This window comes from Myxocyprinus asiaticus, chromosome 40, assembly GCF_019703515.2.
Source record: "Myxocyprinus asiaticus isolate MX2 ecotype Aquarium Trade chromosome 40, UBuf_Myxa_2, whole genome shotgun sequence".
In the NCBI taxonomy this organism is placed as follows: Eukaryota; Metazoa; Chordata; class Actinopteri; order Cypriniformes; family Catostomidae; genus Myxocyprinus; species Myxocyprinus asiaticus.
Window position 1 is genome coordinate 33,167,838 of NC_059383.1, and position 23,855 is coordinate 33,191,692.

Here is a 23,855-nt window from a genome sequence, read left to right on the forward strand (position 1 = left end):
TCTGAAAAGATGGATTTAACCACTGGAGTCGTATGGATTACTTTTATGCTGCCTTTATGTGCTTTTTGGACCTTCAAATACTGGTCACCATTCAACTGCACTGTGAGGACCAATAGAGCTGAGATATTCTTCTAAAAATCTTCAGTTGTGTTCTGCAGGAGAAAGAAAGTCATATACATCAGTAATAACATATCGCTCAAAACAACTGCTCCTCGAAAGCTGAAGGGAAAGGAATTGATTTTTTGTCCTACTTCTGGAAGAACCTCCGCTGATTTCTCAGGGCTGGTAATGCTGAAAAAAAGAGAGCAAGATGAAAGATAGTGAAGTCTGTTACTGCTTTACGCTAACAATGGGTTCGGTTCCCGTAGGACACTACTGATTAAGTGTATACCTTGAATGCATTGTAAATTGGAGGGACAGTGGTGGCTCAGCAGTTAAGGCTCTGGGTTACTGATCAGAAGGTCGGGGGTTCAAGCCCCAGCACCGCCAATATGCCACTGTTGGGCCCTTGAGCAAGGCCCTTGACCCTATCTGCTCCAGGGGCACCATATCATGGCTGACCCTGCACTCTGACCCCAGCCTAGCTGGGATATGTGAAAAAGAAGAATTTCACTGTATATGTGCAAATGTATAATGTGTGATAAATAAAGAAAATTATTAAAATATTATTATTAAATTATAATTATTATTAAATTATTATTAAATTGCTTTGGATAAAAGTGTTTGTCAAATGAATAAATGCAAAAAGCAGACAGGGTAGCTATGCAAACACAAATGTCTTGGGCCCTGCATAATAGTGATTTACAGTCAATGGCAACACACACAGTTTAGTGCAAAGCTTAAAATGGAGAAATCCTTCTACAGTACATTACAAGTATGCTTTGTTAAAGCAAATGCAACTTTTCAAAATGTTATGTAGTTCAGCAAGCAGCAATACACTCACTTCAGAATTCTCATACCAACAGTGGCCCCTTGGGTTCCCTAACCTTTGACATGACACTCGTTGTGCTGGGTGACCACGCCTGTGCCGTTCAGCTTGTCTGCTGGCCATCTGTAGATGTACATAGCAGTGTGTGAGGAACCTGCATCCAGAACGATTCCATACTGCAATGAGAGAGAAACAACCAAAGAGAGAAGTCACTATTTTCAATTTGCTTTACTTAGAATTTACATTATTGTAAACATTTTTACACTGCCTTTCAAAAGTTTGGGGTCACTTACTCATTCTTTATTATTATTTTTTCTTCACATTATAGAATAATAGTGAAGACATCAAAACTATGGAATAACAGAAATGGAATTATGGGAATTATTTTGTGACTAAAAAAACCGAAAATATATATATATAAAAATATGTTATATTTTAGCATCTTTAAAGTAGCCACTCTTTGCTTAGAATTGAAACGTACTCTTGGCATTTTCTCAACCAACTTCTTGAGGTATCACACTGGGATGCTTTTTAAACAGTATTAAAGGAGTTCTCATCTATGTTGGGCACTTATTGGCTGCTTTTCTTTATTATTTGGTCCAAGTCATCAATTTCAAAAACTTTTGTAATGAAATAAATTAATATGGTGGCACAACGTATATTTTTGTCTACAAAACTAATTTCAAACATTTAAGCATATGCCTTCAGATCAAAAGGTTTTTAAGATCATGAGAAACATTTCAGTCAAGTGACCCCAAACTTTTGAGCGGCAGTGTACATTTTACAAGAAATCATTTTTAAGTAACATTACAGATGTTTTTGCAGTATTATATTCACATTAGAACAATGACCTCATATTTACCACATTTTGCGATAACTCAGTATATTTCCATAAATCAAGTCACGTGTTTCTGTATTTTTGTTCACTTTCATGTTTTGATTTCATGTCTTTCATTTTGATAGTTTAGTTGCCATGTTTCCTGTTCCTGTTTATGTCATGTGATTTCCTGTTACTGCCATGTTTCAAGTGTTTTGTTCTTATTGGTTCCTTGGTTTATTAGTTCTGTTTTCATTGGTTCTTGTTTCATTGTCTTGTTATCTTGTTATCAGTTCTAGCTAGTCATTGGTTGTCTTGTTATCTTCTTTGCCCAGTCTCTGTATTTAAGCCCTCATGTTTGCCATTGTCCTTGGTCAAGGAGCTGTAAAGGATATGTGGTAAAGAAAATGGGACAGCGAGAATAAAGGATGCTGTCTATATAATATTCAGAGAATAGTTGGGCGCGAGAGGGGAAGTTTTGGGAATAGAAGGGAAGACAGTATTATATCACTTCTCAGAATTGGGCATTCTGCTCTTAACCAGTCACTACATATGATTGGAAAACATGTATCCGGATTTTGTGTCAGATGTGATCTTCCTGAAACAGTCTGGCATGTTTTAATGAAGTGTAAAGGTTACGACAATGAAAGACTACAACTTATAGAAGCACTTAGAGATATAGGAGTTAATCAGCTTTCACTGCAGAATTTGTTAAACAAAGATACAACTGTAAGAGTGTTCAACATTTTATTTAAATATCTCAAAGACACAGAGTTAATGGTTAGGATTTAAGATGTACATGTAGTTTGTTGGTTCCCTTTTTAAAAAAAAAAAAAAAAAAATGTATGTAGTTTTCTCTCTACATCAATGCTCCACACTCCATCCCAGTAGGTGGCGGAATATGCACCAAAAGCTGGTTTGCCAACTGCCATTAAATGTCAAAGAAGAAGAGGATTGTCCTTGGTCAGCCAGGAGTGGTGTGGTATGTGGGGTAAAAGTTGAGTTAACTTACAAACAAATTAAAATAACAAGTATTAAAAGGAACAGTCATTGCTGAAACTGTAAACGGAAGCTGTTGTGCAATCATGGAGGATGATTCTGATGGATCAATAATAGAAGACAGCACAGGATTTATGGAGGTATACACAAAAAAGAAAAATACAAAACACAAGAAGTTTGTATCTGTGAAGGATCAGGAAGATAGTGAATATATGGTACCGGCTGCACAAGGTATGAGTAAAAATGACTAAAGTCAGGAAAGTACAAGAGAAGAATCTACACAAAATAGTGAGTTAAATGGATATAAAGTAATGATGACATTTGAGAATATTTCAGGAAAACACATGCATCCAGTAGGATTATCCAAGGCTATAGACAAAACGACTGGACCAGTTAACATGGCTAGATATTTGGGACAGGGAGTGTATTGGTTATAGTTAAAGATGTTACACAAAGAAATAAATTACTCCGGATTAAAGAACTGAATGGGGAAAAGATCTGAACCAAGGAGACTGGAGTAACTAAGAGAGAAAAGGTAGTAATATCAGGAATACCAACACATTTACCTGTAACAACCGAAGAAATCCAGGAAAATATAAAAGGAGGTAAAGTTATAAATGTAATAAGATTGTTCAAGAACAATGAGGGACAATGCCAAGAGAGTCTGAGCATACTGTTGACGTTTGAAGGAAAAATTCCTGAGAAAGTGCAAATGGGATACATTAGCTATCCAGTGAGAGAATATGTCCCAATATCACTAAGATGTTTTAAATGTCAGCGAATAGGATATGTGGCAGCAGTGTGTAGGGGAAAAATGAGATGTGCAAAATGTGGAGGAGAACACTAATATGACAAATGGAGGGTGTGAGATGCAAATAAAAGCAAGAGAAGTCCAGAGTATAAAGTTGAGTACAAAGTTACTTATGCTGAAGCAGTGAAGGCTTGTGGAAGTAGGGAGGTAAGGATGGAAGAGATAATGGTTAAGAACAAGCAAGAAACAGTGAATATGCAAACAGAAAATTCAAAGGCAGAATGTAACCATCAGTGTTCTCTAAAAGAGCACGCATTAATAATGACCATTTTTTTGGCATTTATTGTCAAGGTGATTAATGTCACAGCTATGATGTCAAGTAGATCAGCCAAGATCAAAACAATCTTAGCTACATCAGGATTCTTAGGGATTTCTGGAATCTCAGTTCATATGCTACCTGATATACTTCCTTTGTCAATAACACAAGATGCTTCTCAGATATCTGACTAGCCTGATGGTAATAAGTGTACTGCAGTGGAATGCAAGAAGCCTTATAGCAAATGGTCAAGAGTTTGAAACATTTGTATTAGATTTAGAGCATAAGCCAAGTATAGTATGTATTCAAGAATCATGGTGTAAGCCAAAACATGGTGGAGGTATAGAAGTTAGAGGGGTAGTAACATTTATAAGAGAAGGAACAGCATATAGGGCACCTCCAGAGGTGAATGAGAGAGAATATTTCTATCATAACACATTCTATCAAGGGGGATCACTTGATGTATATAACTTTTATAATCCATGTAAAAATATTTCACAAAATTTTCTTGAAAAGGTTAACAGGGGAAAGGAGTTGGAGATTTTATTGCTCACAATTGGTTATGGGGTAGTAAAAAGACAGATTACAATGGGGAAATAATAGAGCAATTCATGGATGATAGGTCATTAGTATGCTTAAACAGGGGAAGGCACTAGATTTAATGTAATAGGGAACACGACATCAAGTATAGATTTAATATTAATCTCAAATGAGATGAGATGACTTAGTTATGTGAATGGAATATGATCAGTGAGAACACCATTGGAAGTGATCACTTTCCAATAGTTTGTAAATTAAATATTAATAATTGTGATATTGGGCATTACTTACAAAGAAAATGGATGTATGAAAAAGCAGATTGGTCTTCATTTAACAATTATTGTTAAATTAATAGAGATAAAGTGACAGAAGTATCTGTTGAAACATTTAGCAAATCTCTTTCGGCCTTAATAATAGAGGCTACAACACTACAGTATATATTCCTCAAATAACAGCAGGTCACAAAGTGAAAAATATTCCATGGTGGACAGAAGGGTGTAGTAAAGCAATTAAAGAAAGGAACAGGGCATTTAAACAATCAGGGGTGGGTTTACGATTTCTGAGGCCCCAAGCAACCAACTAACCTGGGGCCCCATTCTGAAAAACTGCGCTAAAAAAAAAAAGACAATTTATTTTAAATTATAATTTAAAATTCTTCCTATCAGCTGTTGTAGCCAAGTACATTCAAAATGTTTAATGAAATACAAATCTTGTTAAAGATAATTAATGCATGTTTTCCAGTTTTTCCAATATTTACCTACATATATGTTTACAAAACACTTTGTGTGTGTGTGTGTGTGTGTGTGTGTGTGTGTGTGCAAAACCTACTACTTCAACTAGAAACATTTTGAAATTCAGTTGTTACAGTATATATTAATATTATAACCTAACATTTATTGTTGTCCAGATTGTCATTATAATATGATACAGTGTTATTATTATTTCTTTGAGAATTTGTTGTATACAATAGTAATCTAGTTCTGTCTTATTTACTTTCACCTGGAGCTTATATTCAAATGCTGCAGTGGTTCATCATGTTGCAAAAGGCTGTATTTTATGTAGGCTAAGCATCGTAGGCAACATTCGTTACAGTATTGTAACAGTAAACATACAAGCCACGGCAGACCCTCAGCACACTAGAGCATAATAATAAAAAAAATAAAAAAAGGCTCCTTGCAGCCTGAACTTGTTCTCATTAAATCTTTGTGACACCTGCGCTAAAAACAGTCTAGACGCAGCACAACGAATGAAACTGAACGCAGGTGTCTCGAAATGCGTTTTTGAAACTTGACGTTCTTTTTAACTTGACACAGTGTCTAAAAATGTGCCGGTCCTGCGTGAGACACTGAAGAAACGGCAAGATGCGGTACAGCAGTCAAGGACGTTCGTCCAGCGCTTGTTTACATAGAAAAACAATGGAAAAACAGAGTAGACGCACGCAAAAACACGTTCAATGTGAACGGCCCCTCATCCGTTTGCGCATATCTGTTTGAGTGAGCGCGCGTAGACGAAACAAGTTCGGAAGGCCTGTAAAAAAAAAAAAAATCTTAAATTACAAACCCGAAGCCAAGGTCCTATTGACTCGAACCCGGGGGCTTCGTGAACCTCTCTGAGACCACAGACAACAGCGTATTCGCGTGTACCCAGAACAACATGTCACCCCTCAAGCTGTTTTTGCAGAGCTTGTACGCAACTGCATGGTTTGCGTGGTGAGAGAAGGCATATGACATGATATGGAGAGAAGGTCTTTTAATTAAAGCATCAAAGATAGGAATAGAAGGTAGAATGTACAATTGGCTATTACAGTTTTTGTTTAATCAAACATTTGTGGTTCAAGTGGGTTCATGTCAGTCTTCTGTTTTTAATGCAGCAAATGGTATTCCATAAGGGAGTGTCATTAGCCCAATACTTTTTAATATTATGATTAATGATATATTTGAAAACGTAGGTCCTGGTATAGGGTGTGCATTATATGCCGATGATGATGCTATATAGAAGAGAAGTCAAAATATGACCCAAGTGATCAAGTATGCAGTCAGCCATTAAAAAGTTGGAAAAATGGAGTATAGATTGGAGATTTAAAATATCTCTCCACCCGCTCCGCCCTGGTCTCTTGGTACACGCTGGTCTCCAGTCCTGTCTGGTCCCCCGTGGTCTGCAGCACCCTCCTGTCTGGCCCCTCATGGGCAAGGCCCACTTTGTCGTGTATTGTGAATGTATCGTTGCCTCTTTGCTTGTCCTGGTTCTTGTTTGTCATAGTCATAGTTATACTCGTCTAGTTAAGTTTGTTTTGTTCAGTATACTTTTACATTGGATGCACATTGTAAATAATCTGCACTTGGGTTCTTCACATCATCTTCATCTCGTCTCATCTCCATCTGCTCCTGCTCTGCCAAAACGTTACAGTTTGAAACAACATGAGGGTGAGTAAATGATGACAGAATTTCTGGGGGAACTAACAGTTTTGAATTAAAGACTGAAAGCTGAATAGAAATGTGAGTTTCTGAAATGTTAAATAATGAAAAAGTAGAAATTTCTAGAAGTACAAATATAGGAATTTGTCTTGTAGACAGAGTACCAAAAAAACAAAAACAAAAAAAACACATTAACAAAGATCAACAGAACCCCGGAATAAAAAAAGATTAAATATTGAAAACATTTGTAAAGTAACGGAATAAATAACAGTACTGTGGGTTATTGTGAGCTCAAGCATCTTATAACTTCTCCTAAGGTTGTGTACATAGGGTGTGTTCCCCAAGCCATGTCACACACTTATTTACCCACAGCTCCCAAGAGTTAACTTGTACCTGTTGCCTGATAATAACACATGCTTGGAGATCCAATTCCCAGAATGGAAGTATCAAAGCTATTCTGAGTTTGCATCTCACTTTGTTACAGGCCTCCCAATAGGAACAAAATGCCATTCTATATCTAGAATGTCTACCTTCCCATGTCTTAAGTAGTCATTTTCATTTGTGTAGCAGTTTTCACAATACACATTTACAAAGCAACTTTACAGAAAATCATACTGTAAAAAGAAAGAAAATACAGTGAGGAGTAGAATAGACACAATTCCAAATATATTATATTCTCTCTTAACAACTATCAACCGACAGCCTGAATGTCAATATAGTACAATACTGTACATTCTATATATACTACTATATATACTTTTTTATATATTTTTATTGAATAATGTGTATCGATATAGTGCATATTGTATACTGTACAGTGTATGTTATTATTTGTATATTGTTGAGTGTAATTATGTGTATATCAGATGTTTAAATTGTGCTGTGTTAATTTTATGTTATTGTAAATTGGTACTGTCTCATCACTGTCACGACTGCTATGTTGATCGGAACTGCACCCAAGAATTTCACGCACTTGTGTATATGGCTGTGTGACAATAAAGTGATTTTGATTTCAGAAGAAGTGTCCCTGGGACAGCAAATTTACAGCACAGTTTATCCATCAGTGGAGCAGGAGTCTGCCTGTTGTAATTCTGATAGCAGAGAAGCAAATGCAACCCTGACCGCCCACTCTGTACCTTTAACCATGAACAAAAGAATATAAAACCTTTTTATTCAAAGAAGCTCAATTGGAAGAAACATTAGTTACTTGATCTTTAAAGATCCAAATTAACATTTACCTTTGACAATCAGAATGATAAAATAAAAGTCTGTTTGGCCAATTTTTTTTTTTTTTTTTCAATGTTAAAAGTTGCTCTATAATATTCTGAAATATAAATTTTGCATGTCTAGAAATGTGGTTCGTGTGTGTTCTGTCAGTTTTAGTCACTAAACTCTAAACAGAGACATGAAACATTTTATTGTTAGGAATATGTAAATATACAAAATATGTATTTCATTGTTATGAAGAACATTTGAAAACTTCTCAATGTTAAGAATATAATAGTTTGTTATTGTTACAATCTCAGTTAAGTATATTTTTCATGATTATATTTGCCAGAGTTTGCTAAAGATTTTGCTTAGATTGTGTAAAATTCCACAATTTTTTTAAGTTTGCTTAAAGGTGCCTCAGTCATTTAAAAAGTTTTACTTTTAATATACAGTACACACCATTGCATTGTTGCTCTTATTTTAGTAAAATGTGCTTGCAGCAATTGTTCTTGTCTTTGGGAATAAAATAGAGTAGATTAGACATTTCCTTCATTGATTAAAATCTAGTGCAGGAAAAGGGCGTCTCCCAAACATCCCCAAATCATTTGCCGTCTTCTGTTTGATACTGTCTTTTCAAGTGTTCACTGGTGCAACTGACTAGAATTCAAATTTTCTCTCCCCATTCAGTGCTCTCTCAATGTCCACTGCATCTACTTAAAGGCTGACAGAGCCAGCTGAATAGCATAATTCCTGACAAGAACAGGGGGATAGTGCATTAACTGGCCTATTTTGTATCCCCAATGCACTACTCTACATCTGGTAAGAATTTCTGAGGTTTGGTGGTCTAAAGGGATGACTCTGAGTGTTGAAAGGAGCATGTCCTGCTCTACAAAAACACAAAGAATATTCAAGCAGTTTAGCAATCACATGACATCACTCAAAGTTTTGGTTATTACTGTGGATGAAAATGTTTGCAAACTATGCACAGTAATGCTTATTTTATTTCAAAGAATAACTTTATTATAACTAAACCTCTACCTTTGGTCCCCTTTTGGTTACATCCTTGTTTAAGTTTAAAGTTTTGTGATAATAAGCAGACACACAATTTAAACAAGAACTTAATTCAGTCTCTCAAACATGTAAAGCTCCAGTGGATACATTTTTTTTAAAAACAGACATAAATATAGACTTTGCAATTTAGAACTGACAATTTTCAAGCTTGTAACGATAAATCTGATGTAATTTGACTAAATAGAAAACTAAATCAAGAAAAAAAAAAGTTCAGGAACTGGGTAACCAGAGTGTGAATTATTTCCTTCATAAACCATAAGTTACACATTAAATATGCAACAGGAACCTGGTAATTTTCAGTGTTATACCCGTTCTTCAAACAGCACAGCAGCATAACACAAAAAATGCATCCCTGATGAGTGCACCAAATATTAAAAGAAAACCAAATAACAAACAAATGTAGCTAAAATCACTATTCAGATGTCTCAAGTTTAACCACATAGCTCTCATTCAAAGTCAGTCCTGATTTTCCGGCTCTGGTGTAGTGCTTGGAAACATCGGGAGAACACTGTACTCTTCCTGTTGACACAGGTGCCAGACCATAATACAATAATAATTCAGCAGCAGAAGCAGAACCATGGCAACCAGGGCCAGGATGACGAGAAGGGCCAACACAAATCTCTTTCTGGTGCAAAATGGGTGAGATGGCCAGTGGTCAATTTGAGACTCCTCCTCCAGTAAGTGTTTAGACCTTGAGTGAACAAACAGCCAGTGTTTAATCCATGAACCAACAGGAGTACCAGGCGAATATAACCATGCCTCCCTCTCTTCCATCCTCACAGAAAGCAAAGCTTCTTGTCCACAGAGCAACCGTCAATACCAACTGCCAGTAAGGGTGCCTAAAAAAAAAAAAACCAAGCATACCACACAAACAGGGCTAAATCATGTTTAATAGGAGCCCATTACAAGTAACAAACATTTCTAGATTACCTAATTCAGGAACAACTGGCTGTCTGTACAATGTTATGAGTGATATAATAATTACTAGACCTTTAATTGACAACCCATGGTAATCAAAAGCTTCCGTCAAAGTAGGCTACCATAGTAAGTACAGTTATTAGCGGTGCTTTCGAAGGCTATTTCTATTGCTTAAGTTCTGGCAAATTTAACGCAAATTTGCCACTCATTTTTACATGCATATGAGCTTTTCAGCAAATTCTTCACTGTTGCCACAGAAGTGTTTGCCAGTAGCGGAATATTTTCCACTATTGCCAAAGGTTTGCTGCAGGTTCACCACTACCGGTGAAGAGCTGCAAACTTCTGGCAAACAATTGGGGCAAATCGTAAAATAACGAGTTGCAAATTTGGATATAGTTTGCGGTAAGTTTACCAGAACTCTGTATTTTTTGTAATGGTTAGGGGTTTGAACAAACCTTTAACCTTAAGTATAAAACTTTGTGCGTAACTCGTTCCACACCGGTTGTAACACCCTAGAAACCACAAAATTCATTCCGAATACCTAGCAACTGCTAGGTTTTCTTCACCCCCTCACTCTCAATACCCTAACCCTACATTGAGTTCTGCAATTCAGAAAATATAAACATCTATTTGTTTCTACAGTAAAGTCATTCTATATTAACATGGGATCTCTATCAAACTGTGTAACAAACCTCCAGACTCTGTTGCATTTTATTTGACTTTTAAAGAGTTATGTGTATTGTAGTAGTAGGCCAAGGCTGCGTCCTCTGGACGTCGCGTTTGTCGGCCGCATACGTCATCGAGGCAGTCTCGTTTCAGAAAAGCAAGTAGAACACTTCGAATGCAGCCTTCGAATGCGACCTTCCACGGGAATTCGGGGGATGCATGAGGTGCATTCTTCGTGGACACTTACAACCCACAATTCTTTGCTTCAACGAAAATGTCTAAAAACAAAATGACGCCAATTTGCCCGTAAATATGATGTTAAAACGCAAGGAATGTTAATTCCCAAGTTGAAGTACCTCAGTAGATGGGTGCAGAGTATATAATATGTATAATTATATTAATATATGAATTAAAATAAAGTATTAGACTAAAAGTACACCTGTAAAATCTGTTTTCTTTTCTCTTTACATCATCATAACTCTCCTAAAATGTACCTAATACATTCCCTTCTAAAGGGACTTCATTCCCTTCTCACAAAAAGCACTGGCGCTTGTTAAAGAGTGGCGTGCTGTCATAGCAACAATGTTACGTTCCGTTTCCCCTAAGGCAGTCTCGTTAAAACGAGGACACTGGCACGCAGCCTTCGAAACGAGACACAGCTTAATTGCAGTAACTATGGCAGCCTATTTTGTCAGAAACTGTTATCATGGTAAATTTTTTAAAAGGCTGCTGAATTTCAACGTAGTCTATCAGTCAATAAGACTGTCAATATTAATTTTAATAGATGTCAAATCAAAAAGAAAACGGTGCCAAAACCGCCAATATTTAGACAAAGAATTACGACATTAAAGGACAATTGCTTGTATCGAACGGGAGAACTCCCTCCGCTTGCGTTCAGATGAATAAACGGGTACAGGCTGCAAGCGCGCGCTTTGTTTGTGAAAATGCACACGCTCGAGTTTCTCGCGTCGCGAATCGCGATCAGTATCATGAGGTGAAAGACAAACCAGTTCACCCGCACCGCAGAAAACACGAAGGTAACGAATTATAAACGAGTATCACAGATTAAATCAATGAGCAATTATTTTTTGTAGCACAGCAGGTACTGAACTACACTCACCTGTTAGAGACACCAGTGTTTTGAAGAGGTGCCCCGTCCTCCTTGTTACCGCCTCTTAAATATGCTCTTAGGCGTTTCCCTCATACTTTCAAATTCATAATGAGAGATAAACCAGTCACGTTACTGACCCCTGCCTCAGAAAGTAGACGACTAATGTATGTATCTCCACCTCTCCAACACTGTCTGTGGCTAAAATTGAACATTATTCTTGGAAATGAATAGAGAAATTGGAACGCTTGTTTGTGTGTGTATGGTGCAATATTTCTCTCAGTGTACTGTATATGGGTCAATGACGTAAGCTTATTTTTTGGTCCGGATTCCGGATCTATGAAGTTATGCAAAAATTGCACTGAAATTGTAATTAATTCAAAATATCTATCTGTCTGTCAGGGCCGTAGATTCCAGGAGGGAGGGGGGAGGTAACCCCCAATAATTAAAACAAGAAAGTACACCCCCCTCCAGTCAAATCTACTAACCACTCATATAATTATCCATTCATCCATCCATCCATCCATCCAAATCAACTAACCAACCAAATCATTATCCATCCATCCATCCATCCAAACAACTAACCAATAATGAAATGTCCATCCATCCATCCATCCATCCAATCAAATCTACTAACCAATCATATCATCATCCATCCATCCAAATCAACTAACCTACCAAATCATTATCCAACCAATGAAACATCCATCCATATCAACTACCAATTAATTATCCACCCATCCAAACAATAAACCAACCAATGAAACATCCATCCATCCATCCATCTGAGGTCTATTTATTGATTTGATAAAAAATAGAGAACACAATCAATTTGTTGTGGTCTGCAGCTGACATGACACAATTTTATTGGCACACAGATATGTTAGGTATATACTGTATATATTTGTCAAAATGCAAACATGTGTTCATTAATGAAAATATCTCAAATAAACTCAAACATAGATGTAGCACTCATTTAAATAAGACTCATTCTCAGCAAATGTGTGTTTCTGCATGTAGATATGTGATGAAATTTGTATGACTGTGTTTGTGTGTCATTTACAGGGTGACAGTTTCTCATAAAAACACTCCTTTTTATCAACATTTTCTAAAAATCATATAACAATCTTAGTCCAAGTAGTATACACTGAATTCAACATACACAGGCAATGAAATCAGGTATAATACATTGTGCCTCAACCTAAGCAATGAGAAAAACATACTGTATATACACCTGTCAGTTTAGAAAAGTAAAACCTAAAGCCTATTATGCTAGACAACAGAGAATGTATGCACTAGAGGAATCTGACATGTTTGAACTGATATTTCTGAAAGAAATCTGTTTGAAGTCTCAAAGTTTTAAAATGAGTGTTTCGTTAAAATCAAACAGCTGACATTTTTACATATTTCACATTCTTAAATGTACATTTTCATATCAAGTATGAATATTACAATCAACATTTGGCAAATTGCATAATTTCTATATGCATACAGCTTCCGACAGAATTCACATTAAAGTGCTAGGAAAGTGATATCTCTTATAGGGGAGTTTCCACGGGTCATATAAATAGCAGTGAGTGAACATTTACCATAAACATTTCTTATTAATGCAGCTTTGTTGATGTTTCTCAACCCCAGAACTTGGGAAACGGCCAGATTTCACATCTAACCAAAAGGTGTATACAAAACTGTAGCACCAGAATCAAAAGTAGGATCACACTTGGGGGTTTCTCATGCAAAAGGTCTCTAAGGTCATCTGTGAGGATGAAAAAAAGAGATGTTTTGAAAGAGAGGCCAAATGCTAGTTAAATGTAAAAACCAGGCCCCTTGATGCACCCTTTAGACTGAAGATGAGAAAAACTGCATAAGGATTTAAAAAAAGAAGAACTCCTCTAATATTTCACATTTAGGATAGTTGGAAGGAGAGTTTTTAATAAAGTGGTGTGCAAATTACAATAATTCACTTATAAGACCTAAAATACAGTATGTCATTTTAAACAATCATGCTGAATCTATTCTCTGCGTTGGGTATAGGAGGAATGGTTTCTAGATGTGTTTATATCGTTTTCCATAAGCCTTGAGGCATACATTTGCATGCATATTACATGCATAGGGTTGACTGGCTAAAATAGTTCCTTTCAAGGGCAAAGGAAATGATACTAGTATTGGTAAAGCTAATTTGCTTCATTGGCTGACATATCCCTTTATAGATTAGACAGACAAATAATCAAAAACAATAAACAGAAAGCAAGTAAAACAAAATGTTTAAAGTAGATAAATATGTTTTAAAGTCATATGTAAACTAATTAATCATATACTACAACTAGTTAGTCTGTTATACTGGTCTTAGAATTGGCCTCTACAAATGAAGAGTGATGTTTTTTCTTAGTAACTGTAATTCAGTTTTACTGTACAATACTTAAACCACTAAATCAACTTAAGAATAATCATAATACTATTAAGAAGTGTTTCATAAACTGAACACATTTATACAGAACTATATAATGTATAAGTTTAGCATCAAGCTGTGAAGGTGTTTGTGTGTTCACAGCACTCCCCTGCAGATGGCCATCCTGACAGTTCTGTATTAGATGAAGAGGTCTGTTGGCTCCCCATAAAGGTGAATTGGCTCAGTAGTTTTCATCCGTGATGGATCCATTGTGCAAACCTAGAGGAATGGGACTACAACTCTTTCCCTTCAAGGTCCATTTTGTTTGTTTCTAAAGAATGAACATGTCTTTATCTCTCTCTAAACTCTCCCTCTCTCTGCCTCACACCACTGTGCTAACAGACGGGTCGGACAAGTTGAGTTGGCCCGTAATGTCTGTGGGTGGGAATTGCTGTAGAGAGAGGGAGAGAGACAGGTAGAAAACACATAGAGAATATTAGTTCACCTATTACCTTCACACCCCCCATAGCCCAGATGGAGTTCCTTCATTACCCCCAAAGGCAGAACATAGCAAGTGAATGTGAAATGATGACTCAAACCTTCCATCTTTCAGATGTCAACAAAATACTTTAGTCTTCACTCTAAATTTTGCCTTTAGGGCAAGGCTCTGGAGGATTTTCGAGGCTATGTTTTGTAAAATTGAACATATTCTTACAATAGTCTATTACATCCAAAAAGGTTTATGAATATTTTAAAGAAAAATGTTCTTGCAGCTAGTTTGCTGCCTTTTGGAGGTATTCAGAATAACATTAAAGAAGAGGAAACAGGGTCTAAACTGTGAGATGGTTTCAGGTCACCCAATAACTTTTGTTTTGAAGTTTATCTATAGCTACAGTGGCCCCAAAAAGTATTTGGACACCAAAGCCACACTTAAAATAAATGAAATGTCATTGCATTAGATAACAAAATATCACACCAACTGGCATTATTTTAAAAGCACATCATAAAGCACTTTTCCAAGCAAAAACATAAAAAAATGAGGAAATTGAAATAGGAAAAAATTAATCCAAAAGATATTTCTAAATTCAAATCAAACGAAAATATAGTCAAAATAAAGATGTGGTCAAAAAAACCATACCAAATCCAAACATTTTACTCTCTCCAACTTCTTCCACCTGCTCCTTTTGCAGTGACTTAAAAATTACTGGTGGAAAAATATCAATACAAACGACCTATGGATAGTTTAATACAGACCTCATGAATTTTTGTTTCATAAAACAACCATGACAGTGATTGTCAGGGACTTTATTTGATTTTCCATTATATTTTCAGAGTTTGGACATGAACTTTATTACCAGCTGCTGGTGGAATCTCCAAACTCCAAATTTAGGAACTGAATTTAGATGTTGTGCTTAAAACAGACGTGGTATTGAAACATCTTAGCGCAATTATCTGTTTCTAAGGAAAATAGCAAATTGTGTTTTGTGCCACTTCATTATCATACTACACACCCACAGTTTGCGTGCAGACACTCTCACCCATGCCCATTTGCGCTCTGCGCTGGTACGAAAAATGCGCTTAGAATTATCGCTCTCACGAAAATTGGATATGATGTAGCGCACAGTCGAGCCCACTGTTAAAAATTAACATAAAAAGGATTTTGCCACTTTCTGGTTGTCAAACTTAAGGACATGTTCCACTATTCATTTTATCTTCAGATTATGCTAAACTACACATGTGGTTACTTTGCATATGTGTGACGTGTGAACTTGAGGAGAATTGACTTCATACATCCTAAAAACTTGTTACCCATTGGTTAAAAGATATTGCAAAATGGCTGAGATAAGTAAAGTTAGTTCTAAGAAAAGCTATAGCACCTATTAAGAAAAGTTAAGGAATTTATCTGAAGATGCCACATGGTTTGATATTTTATGATCTAATGCAATTCATACATTTTCAATTGTGACTTAAGTATCCAAATTGTTTTCAGTTTCTATTTAAAAGAATAGAATAGTTTCTCATTCAGCCGAGGTTCCTGGTTCCTCTTCCACAGCTTATATGTGTTAGAAGGGCAACAAGCTGATTTCTCACGTGGCCATCTGCAGTGCTAGGTTGACAAACCTCCCAACCACATGCAGGTGCCCAGTCTGAATGGCAATAACAAATCAGTTTTTGCTTTCATTTTAAATTTCTGTAAGCTATAAAATATCTCAATAAGGCTTGCCATGTTGCAACTGCAAGGACATTTAAATTAAAATAATTTGATCTAACATTATAATTTCATAATGTGTTTTAAAATGGATCCTTGCTGTGGCAAAACTGTGAAAGTGAGGCACAGAGAGCTTCTTTGGTTAAGCTATGGGAACTTTACAAAGTTGGCTCTTCTCAGTTAAGTTCTCAGCTGTCTTAAAGTCTGTCAATCATGGCCGACTGCAATGTGACAGACTGATATTTGTAAAGAATCCATATTCCATAAGCAGAAATGTATATATTCAGATGGAAAAGCAGCAGCAAAAGGGTTTTAGATTGCTTTGATTTTTAAGAATAACCATTCTGCAAAAAATAAGGACACATGCATCTTTTGGGTGTTTAAGTTTCAAGTTCAGAATTTCTGATGAAAAATATACATGTACATGTATTTTTACATGTAAGAATAATAGTAGCTTCAGATAGAGAAACTGAGACTTATATGTACAGTACTTTTAATTAGCATGTGTCCTCTTTTATAGCTTACTGTTTTTTTATTTTTTATTATTATTATTATTCTTATGAGCATTGTGAATAATTCGCTTTTTATAAATTATAAGATCAAAGATATGATGCAACAATTCTAAGGTGAAAATTCCTATCGTCAAAATCATCATCATCATCATCATCATATTGCAGAATAGATATATTCAGCAATATGTCTGATGACACCGGAAGGCATTTTTCTTCCCAGCCTTGGTGTTGCATCAAGAATGCCCTTAGCGCTTTAGAGAGCATGAAAGAGTTCTTGGTATGTTCACTTAGACGGCTTGCTGTTGGCACTTCCAAATCAAGCCCACAGTGCCCCCTGGTGATAGACAGTGGATCCGCAAAAGAGACAGTGACTCAGAAAAAAGTGTGTGTATCATCACTACCACACAAAAAATGCGTCTACTTCTACAAGGGCAACCAAAACATAGTGTCTACTTCTACGACACAAAATATTGCATGCTTGCAGAGGAAGAGAGAGGCTGTGTAGTATGTACATCATGTGGGGGATGTCAACAGTTATAAATCCATATACATCCATTTATATAGAGAGAAAGAGGCAACACTGATATCAAAATAAAAGGATGATTAAACACTGTGAATGACTGGACCGTATTTCTCTTTTCACATTGATTGCGGTGTCCTTTCTTAACTGCTGACCAACCCAAGCATCCCAAAATTTCCCATTCTTGTTATTTAAAACAGAAAAGGAATAAAAAAATAAATAAAAAAATAAAAAAAAAATTAAAAAAAGACAGAAAAAAGAAAGAAACACAACCCCTTAATAAAATCTAAAAATAGAGTAACATACAGTAGTAAATGGTGCTAAGGTGTACACTACTTAGAACACATATCCCAAACAAATAGACATGAAAAAAAATGAACAAAAACCTATTAAAAATTTGTGGTGCCATAGACAAGAAAATTATTATCATCAGTAAAATAAAAGAAAAAATTCATCCTAAATTCTCTCTGTAACTTGAAACATTTTACCATGGCATCATAATTTTTTTATTTATTTATTTATTTATTTTTTTTACCAAAGTAATGAGAATAACTCAGCTAAAGGAAAAAAACAAACAAATTGATTGTGTTGTTAATGTATATGGAGCACAGTGGACCCCAAATTTTACAGCTGTCCAATACAGAGTACTGTTGATGTCATAACCAAAACTGCAAGCAAAATCGAAGTTTGATGCTCTTATACAAAACTTGCTATAAAAAAGTGGACCCTCCTAAATCTTGATCCTATAAAGGTCTATTTAGGAATAGTTCTCCCAAAATGAAAATTCCGTCATCATTTACTCACCACCACGTTGTTTTAAACCTGTATATGCCAAGTCTCAGTCTACTTTCAATATATGCAAAACACCAGCTTGAACATTCTATTAAACATCTCCCTTAGTGTTCCATGGATACAATTATATTATTAGGGTTTAGAACAACATGACATAATTTTTGTTTTTGGGTGAACTATTCCTTTAAATCAGCTTTGTCAGGACTTTAAATAAAACAAAAGACAATTGTTGTTAATTGATGATTCCAAACTCTGAAAGGGAAGATCAGCTGTTTAAATGAAAAAAGTTAGTCCGCATGGTATCGGTTGCTCTGATCAAACACCACAACACCGAAGCATGCCTTCGGGGGAAACAAACATCTCAGAATTTTGGGAGACTGGCCATATCCATCACATCAGGCAGGCTACGGGAACAAGACACACGCACAGATACAACTAAACACATCACACAGAATATTTGGCACACACACTTCAACCCACACAAACAGACACTCCACATCCAGAGGTTGCAATAGGGAGAGAAGCAGCCCAGAAACATCAGGCATTGCGCAGCACCCCCTCCTCTTGGAACAAAACTGATAAAACCATGTGTCAAATTTACTGATTCATTAGGTCCTAAAACTGTTTGGATTTACTCTTTAGGATGGCTATGCACTTATGTCCTAACTGAGAGATGGGATCTGGATGGTGACTCGATGACTGACTGACAGACACGTGGCCGTGGCCAAGATGCTAGGAATGGAGGAATAACCAGAGGGGAATTGGACTCTCTTGGTTTCAAGACATGACATGTCATTTAAGACAGGAGAAGAGAGAGACGAGAGAAAGACAGACGGAAAATAAGGTAGAGAGACCGGGTGAGAAAAAAGAGATGCCATTCCTTAACCTCCTTACCGTGTCTTTGGAGGACCTACGTCTCTTGATGCTGGACACCAGGGTTGTACTGATGGACCTAAAAGAGGGTTTCTTTTTTGCGTCGCTGTCTGCTCTACCACTTTTCCTATCCTAAAATAAATATATGTAGAACAATTATTTATGCCTTTGGCGTGTTTTAAACTGCCAAAACCAAACCCCCCCATTCCCCGCTGATAGCCTATCTTTACCCAACGATCTACTAGACTTGTCTTTTTGGTGCATTTGACACAAAGCAAAGAGACTATGAATTGGTAGAGCAACAGATTTGGTTGAATAAAATGACAGTACTTTAAAATTCTCAAATTAACTTCCTTGTCATCCATGATTTACAACGTAAACATAGAAGTAGTTTGGGACCCTTGTGTTTCTTCCCTCCCACCGTCCAACAAAGGTGCCCCACACGGCTACTCTCTAGCCTCTACAAAAGGTTAGAAGGTATAGCACAAGACTGGGTGTGTTTGTATAAGAAAAGGTCGAATTAAGGTATTCTTACATCCTGAGTCTCTACAGAGGAAGAGGGCTGCATTGGGGAGGAAGAAAGAAAAATAAATGAATATTTATCCACTTGCTTTAAAGATCATATGACTTTAAGATCCAGAAGCAAAAGCAGAGGCAGCAAAATGAGCTTGCTGAGGAAACAATGACATCAAAGAAGCCAAGCAAAATTGTAATAACACAAAACAAAGCAACACTTCGATAGGGAGGTAGAGCAACCAATAAAATGCCAAAGGAGCACAGGATATGAATAATACTGATCAATACATGGATACTTATCTGAACCCTCTTTGTGCGTTATACTTTTTGTGAGGTATAACGGAAATTCACCCCTCACGTGGGAAGTATCAAGGCATTGCAAGGCTGGGTTAAAGGTATGTTCGGAGTTCAATAAAAGATAAGCTCAATGGACAGCATTTAAAGTCAATTTCCACAAAACAATTTAGACTCCTCCCTTAGTTTTGTTTATAAAAAATAACGCATATGTATGCAGACAACAGGAGAATACAAACTAATATTCTTTTGCTGATTCAAAACAACGGTCTGGCAAATGACCTGCTCAGCTCCATGTAAACAAGGAAGCTACTTTAACTTCTTTCTTGCAGACATTGTGCAAAACAGCCTGATCCCATGAAAATTACATAACCATGGCAAAATTTTTGCAAAACAAATGCACGTGCTTTATTACGTTTCGCTACAGTTTCCCAGTGAAATGTCCAGCGAGGGGTGCCAAAAGCAAGTGAAATGGTGTCGTAATCAGACAAGGTTTTTAAGGTGAATTTTTAATGAGGAAAATGTACCCTCCCTAACCTAAAACCTTAAACGAAACCTAACTTATATTGCCCTAAAAGCAAATGAGAGGTGAATAAAACAGACATCCTTACTCTACAACCAACACCTACTATAAGCCTAACCGATAGTTTCCTAAAAGCAAATACGACTTGAAAAGTATATTTTCTGAAGCAACCATGTTCTTTTCTGTGGTTTCTATGACACTTTTGTCTCATGTGTCAACTTGCGTGCTTGGCTGGGCTCAAATCTCGGTAGTGCTGTCAGAAAACTCCATCAGGTGAGATACTGCGCAAGCTAATCATGTTAGAATAAGTGTTTAAATGTAGGTGGGTCTGTAATACAAGCATTAAAATGTATCGTTTTTCAAATGATGCGAGTAAAGTGTTTCAATATCATAACACAGCAGTGTGTGTCAGTAATAGAGCAAAAAAAATAAAAAAAATAAAGTCGTAATCAGTAGTTGAACTTGTGATTTGTGTGAAGGTGAATAAAACGTTGTAGTGCCTCTTGTGTTAATTTCACCAGGAAAGCGCAGCGAAACAGAACACAGCACGTAAAACTGAGTTTGCAAAGATGTAGTTATAGTTACGTTCATTCTATGATACTAGGTTGGTGCAAAAGGTATTTGGTTTACACAGGCTTTACTGGCATTATGTTATCATGACAATGATGTTGAAATATTTAACTTAAAAGTTAAAAATTTTTTTTGTTTTTTTAAAGATATAACTGGACAGCGACAAAGTTAATACGCAATTCTTGTCTAAAGAAGTTACAGTAACTGGTGTTAGCCTCTATAATTAAGCCTTGTGGCTATACTATACTTATGACTATAAACGGCATATTTTAACATTTCTTGTCTGACCCCACTTTCATTCTGAGTGCCTTGCTGTAATCTTGTTTTTTGATTCTTCTTCTTTTTTTTTAGGTAATCAACATTATGCCACAAATGTGGTCCATAGAGTTTAACTTGTATTAAACCCTGAACATTCCTTGACGTGTGGTGTGAATTTAATCTAGACTCATGCAGAGGGCAGTAGTAGCAAGAATGTGAATAAAATTAGCAGAATGTGGACAAGCAATCAGTAGATTTTATCGAATGGAAGACTTTTGGATCATCTTCATAATTGTTTTCATCTTCGACCACTTTGCCTTAACAACTTGGTGACTTACCATAGTGTTTTTGCAGACTAAGAAGAATTTAGAAAACACACTGCTGTTACAATATTTAACCTTCATTTCTGTTTTGTTTTTTTAAGAAAAAGGAAATAAGCCATATTAGGCTGTGGTCAGAACACTGTCTGTGCTTTAGCACGCTGGACCCACGCAGACAACCGGCACAGAGACACATGTGCAACTGGCTGCAAGCCTTGAAGGAATGTTATGAAAGCACATTTACAGTTCATTTAATTTTGCATCCTCTTTTTTGAGTATTTACTCTTTTGTTTTTCCTGAAGGCAATGCACTTCTAAAGGATTCTGCTCCAACAGACAACTATAAGCCATTATAATATAGACAGCATACAGTATGTTTTTGACACCTATTTTCTTTTGAGAAAACAGAGGAACATCCCAACGGATAAAGCTGCAGACTGGGCAGGTTATTCAGAAGTGCAATGTTCCCATTACACAGTTTTCTGTATGAAGGTGCAATACACGCATATGCAGATGGTGCATTTGAAAAGTGTCCACATAGAACATAGATAATATTTTCATACACAAGCTTCCAAGAAAGTTGCCACCATCAATTTTTTTTGTAAATGACTGTGCAGAAAGGAAAAGCCAACATAAACTGTTCTTAAATGCAATGTGAATGGTCTATACAAACTAACAGGATTTGCATAATATTTAATTCAATCTAATTCATCATAATTTTATTTGGCATAATTCTTCTTCTAAGCTACATATTTAAGTCAACAGGAAACAGTGTTCTCAACCCATATTACTTTCCTACTATGATGTATTTCCGAGTGAAACGTCCTGGTTACTTTCGTAACCTCCGTTCTCTGGTTGACACTAGGAGTCAACCTTGGGAGCCCCAAACACCTCTGATTTTTGAGAAAAGGCCAATGAGAATTGGCAAGTGGAATTTGCATGCCACTCCCCCAGACATACCCCCAGGGTATAAAAGGAGCTGGCTCGCAACCACTTATTCAGGTTTTGTGCGGAGGAGCCGAGACAGGGTCCCTGCCAATTCAGCGGGTAGTTCAGTGTTGTGGCAGGAGGGACACAACATCTCGTTCTCTCCATCAGGAAAAGCAGGTTACGAAAGTAACCAGGACGTTCCCTATCTGTCATTCACTCGACGTTGTGTCGATGTAGTGACACTACGGGTCCCTATACGAAATGCCACAACTAGCTGAACTGTGTTACGTGGACTGGCGGTGCGAGACGGGCAAACCATTGCATGCCTCGTAGCCAGTGCACCTGGCCATCATGTAACCTCCCCAACACTCCTACGAGCGCCGTATGGTCCCCCGCACCTCGGGGACATGTCGACTGCAAAAAATGGGGACAGGCCGCCCCAGCCGTGGCCTCAACTCTTCTTTTTTCTCCCCAAAAAAGAATGTGAAATCGATCAGCTGGTGACTATAAGTGTCCGCGTCAGGGGGAGGGGTGTCCATTCCCAAGGGAAAGACACCATGGAGACCGCACCCTGCCCGAAGGTGAGGCAATTGTGTGGAAATATTTCACATGGTCTTACCGAGTCTTGTTGGCATTGTCGCATGTGGAGAAGTCCCCGTGGTTGGTCCTACCCAAAGGGGATGGAGCTCTACAAACACGGCGACCGGTGGCAGAGGGGGACTCTGCCCAAGGAAGACGTGGGTTTACCAATGTGGAAACCATCTCGCAGAAGATACATCAAGCGGGGTTACAAACAGGCAACCAGCGCATGTGGAGCACATACCCCAGTACAGGGCCTAATAGCACACGTACTGGGCTGGCATCGAATTTCTCTGCGAATTCGCCTGCCACAGGGCTAAGGAGGAAGGACATCCAGGACCCACGGTCTCGTGAACACTGCTGGGGGGTAAAAAGCGCACGTCTTCCCCGCCAGGAGGGGAAAGGCACTATACACAAGTGGTACACCTGGCCAGTTGTCCCGCCAACTTACCTGTTCGTACCTGACAACACACGGGACAAACCGGCTCAACCCAGAGATTGTGGAACCTCATGAAGGTATTGGGTGTTGCCCAGCCCGCTGCTCTACAGATGTCTGCTAAAGAGGCGCCATTGGTCGGGGCCCAGGAGGCCGCCACACACCTGGTGGAGTGTGCCCGAAGCCCCAAGGGGGGGGGGGGGCGGCACGTCCTGGGCGTGGTATGCCAAAGCGAAGGCGTCAACGACCCAGTGGACGATCCTGTTGCTGTTTGGAAACAGCGATCTCATTCCGCTGTCCTCCGAAGCAGACAAAGAGCTGCTCAGAGTGTCTAAAGCTCTGCGTGCGATCCAAGTAGACGCACAAAGCACGCACCAGACACAGCAATGAAAAGGCTG

The 23,855-nt window shown here is 37.5% G+C and overlaps 1 protein-coding gene and 2 long non-coding RNA genes across 8 annotated transcripts in view; all 3 read right to left on the bottom strand.

The window, feature by feature from the left end:
• Positions 1–144: 144 nt before the first annotated feature.
• Positions 145–1,909, bottom strand: LOC127431198 (uncharacterized). Of its 2 annotated transcripts, none has more exons than XR_007895540.1 (4): positions 1,791–1,909; positions 944–1,104; positions 392–580; positions 145–291 (listed from the first exon to the last, which is right to left on the bottom strand). It is a non-coding gene; the product is annotated as an uncharacterized LOC127431198 (long non-coding RNA). The 2 variants fall into 2 exon arrangements; XR_007895539.1 differs by having other exon boundaries at positions 392–584.
• Positions 1,910–8,164: 6,255 nt separating this feature from the next.
• On the bottom strand, positions 8,165–11,910 carry LOC127431295 (uncharacterized). The gene is made up of 2 exons (XR_007895562.1): positions 11,750–11,910; positions 8,165–9,884 (listed from the first exon to the last, which is right to left on the bottom strand). It is a non-coding gene; the product is annotated as an uncharacterized LOC127431295 (long non-coding RNA).
• A 628-nt stretch (positions 11,911–12,538) lies between these two features.
• LOC127431238 (glutamate receptor ionotropic, NMDA 1-like) overlaps positions 12,539–23,855 on the bottom strand; it is a 43,695-nt gene continuing 32,378 nt past the window's right edge. For 3 of the 5 annotated variants that reach the window (XM_051681582.1, XM_051681581.1, XM_051681580.1), the window contains 3 exons: positions 19,568–19,594; positions 19,054–19,164; positions 12,539–14,577 (listed from right to left, as the gene is read on the bottom strand). In XM_051681582.1, the coding sequence (XP_051537542.1) occupies positions 14,509–14,577; positions 19,054–19,164; positions 19,568–19,594 (207 nt within the window). In that variant the 3' untranslated portion in view covers positions 12,539–14,508. The remainder of the gene's footprint in view (positions 14,578–19,053; positions 19,165–19,567; positions 19,595–23,855) is intronic. The other 2 variants (XM_051681583.1, XM_051681584.1) reach the window with 1 other exon arrangement.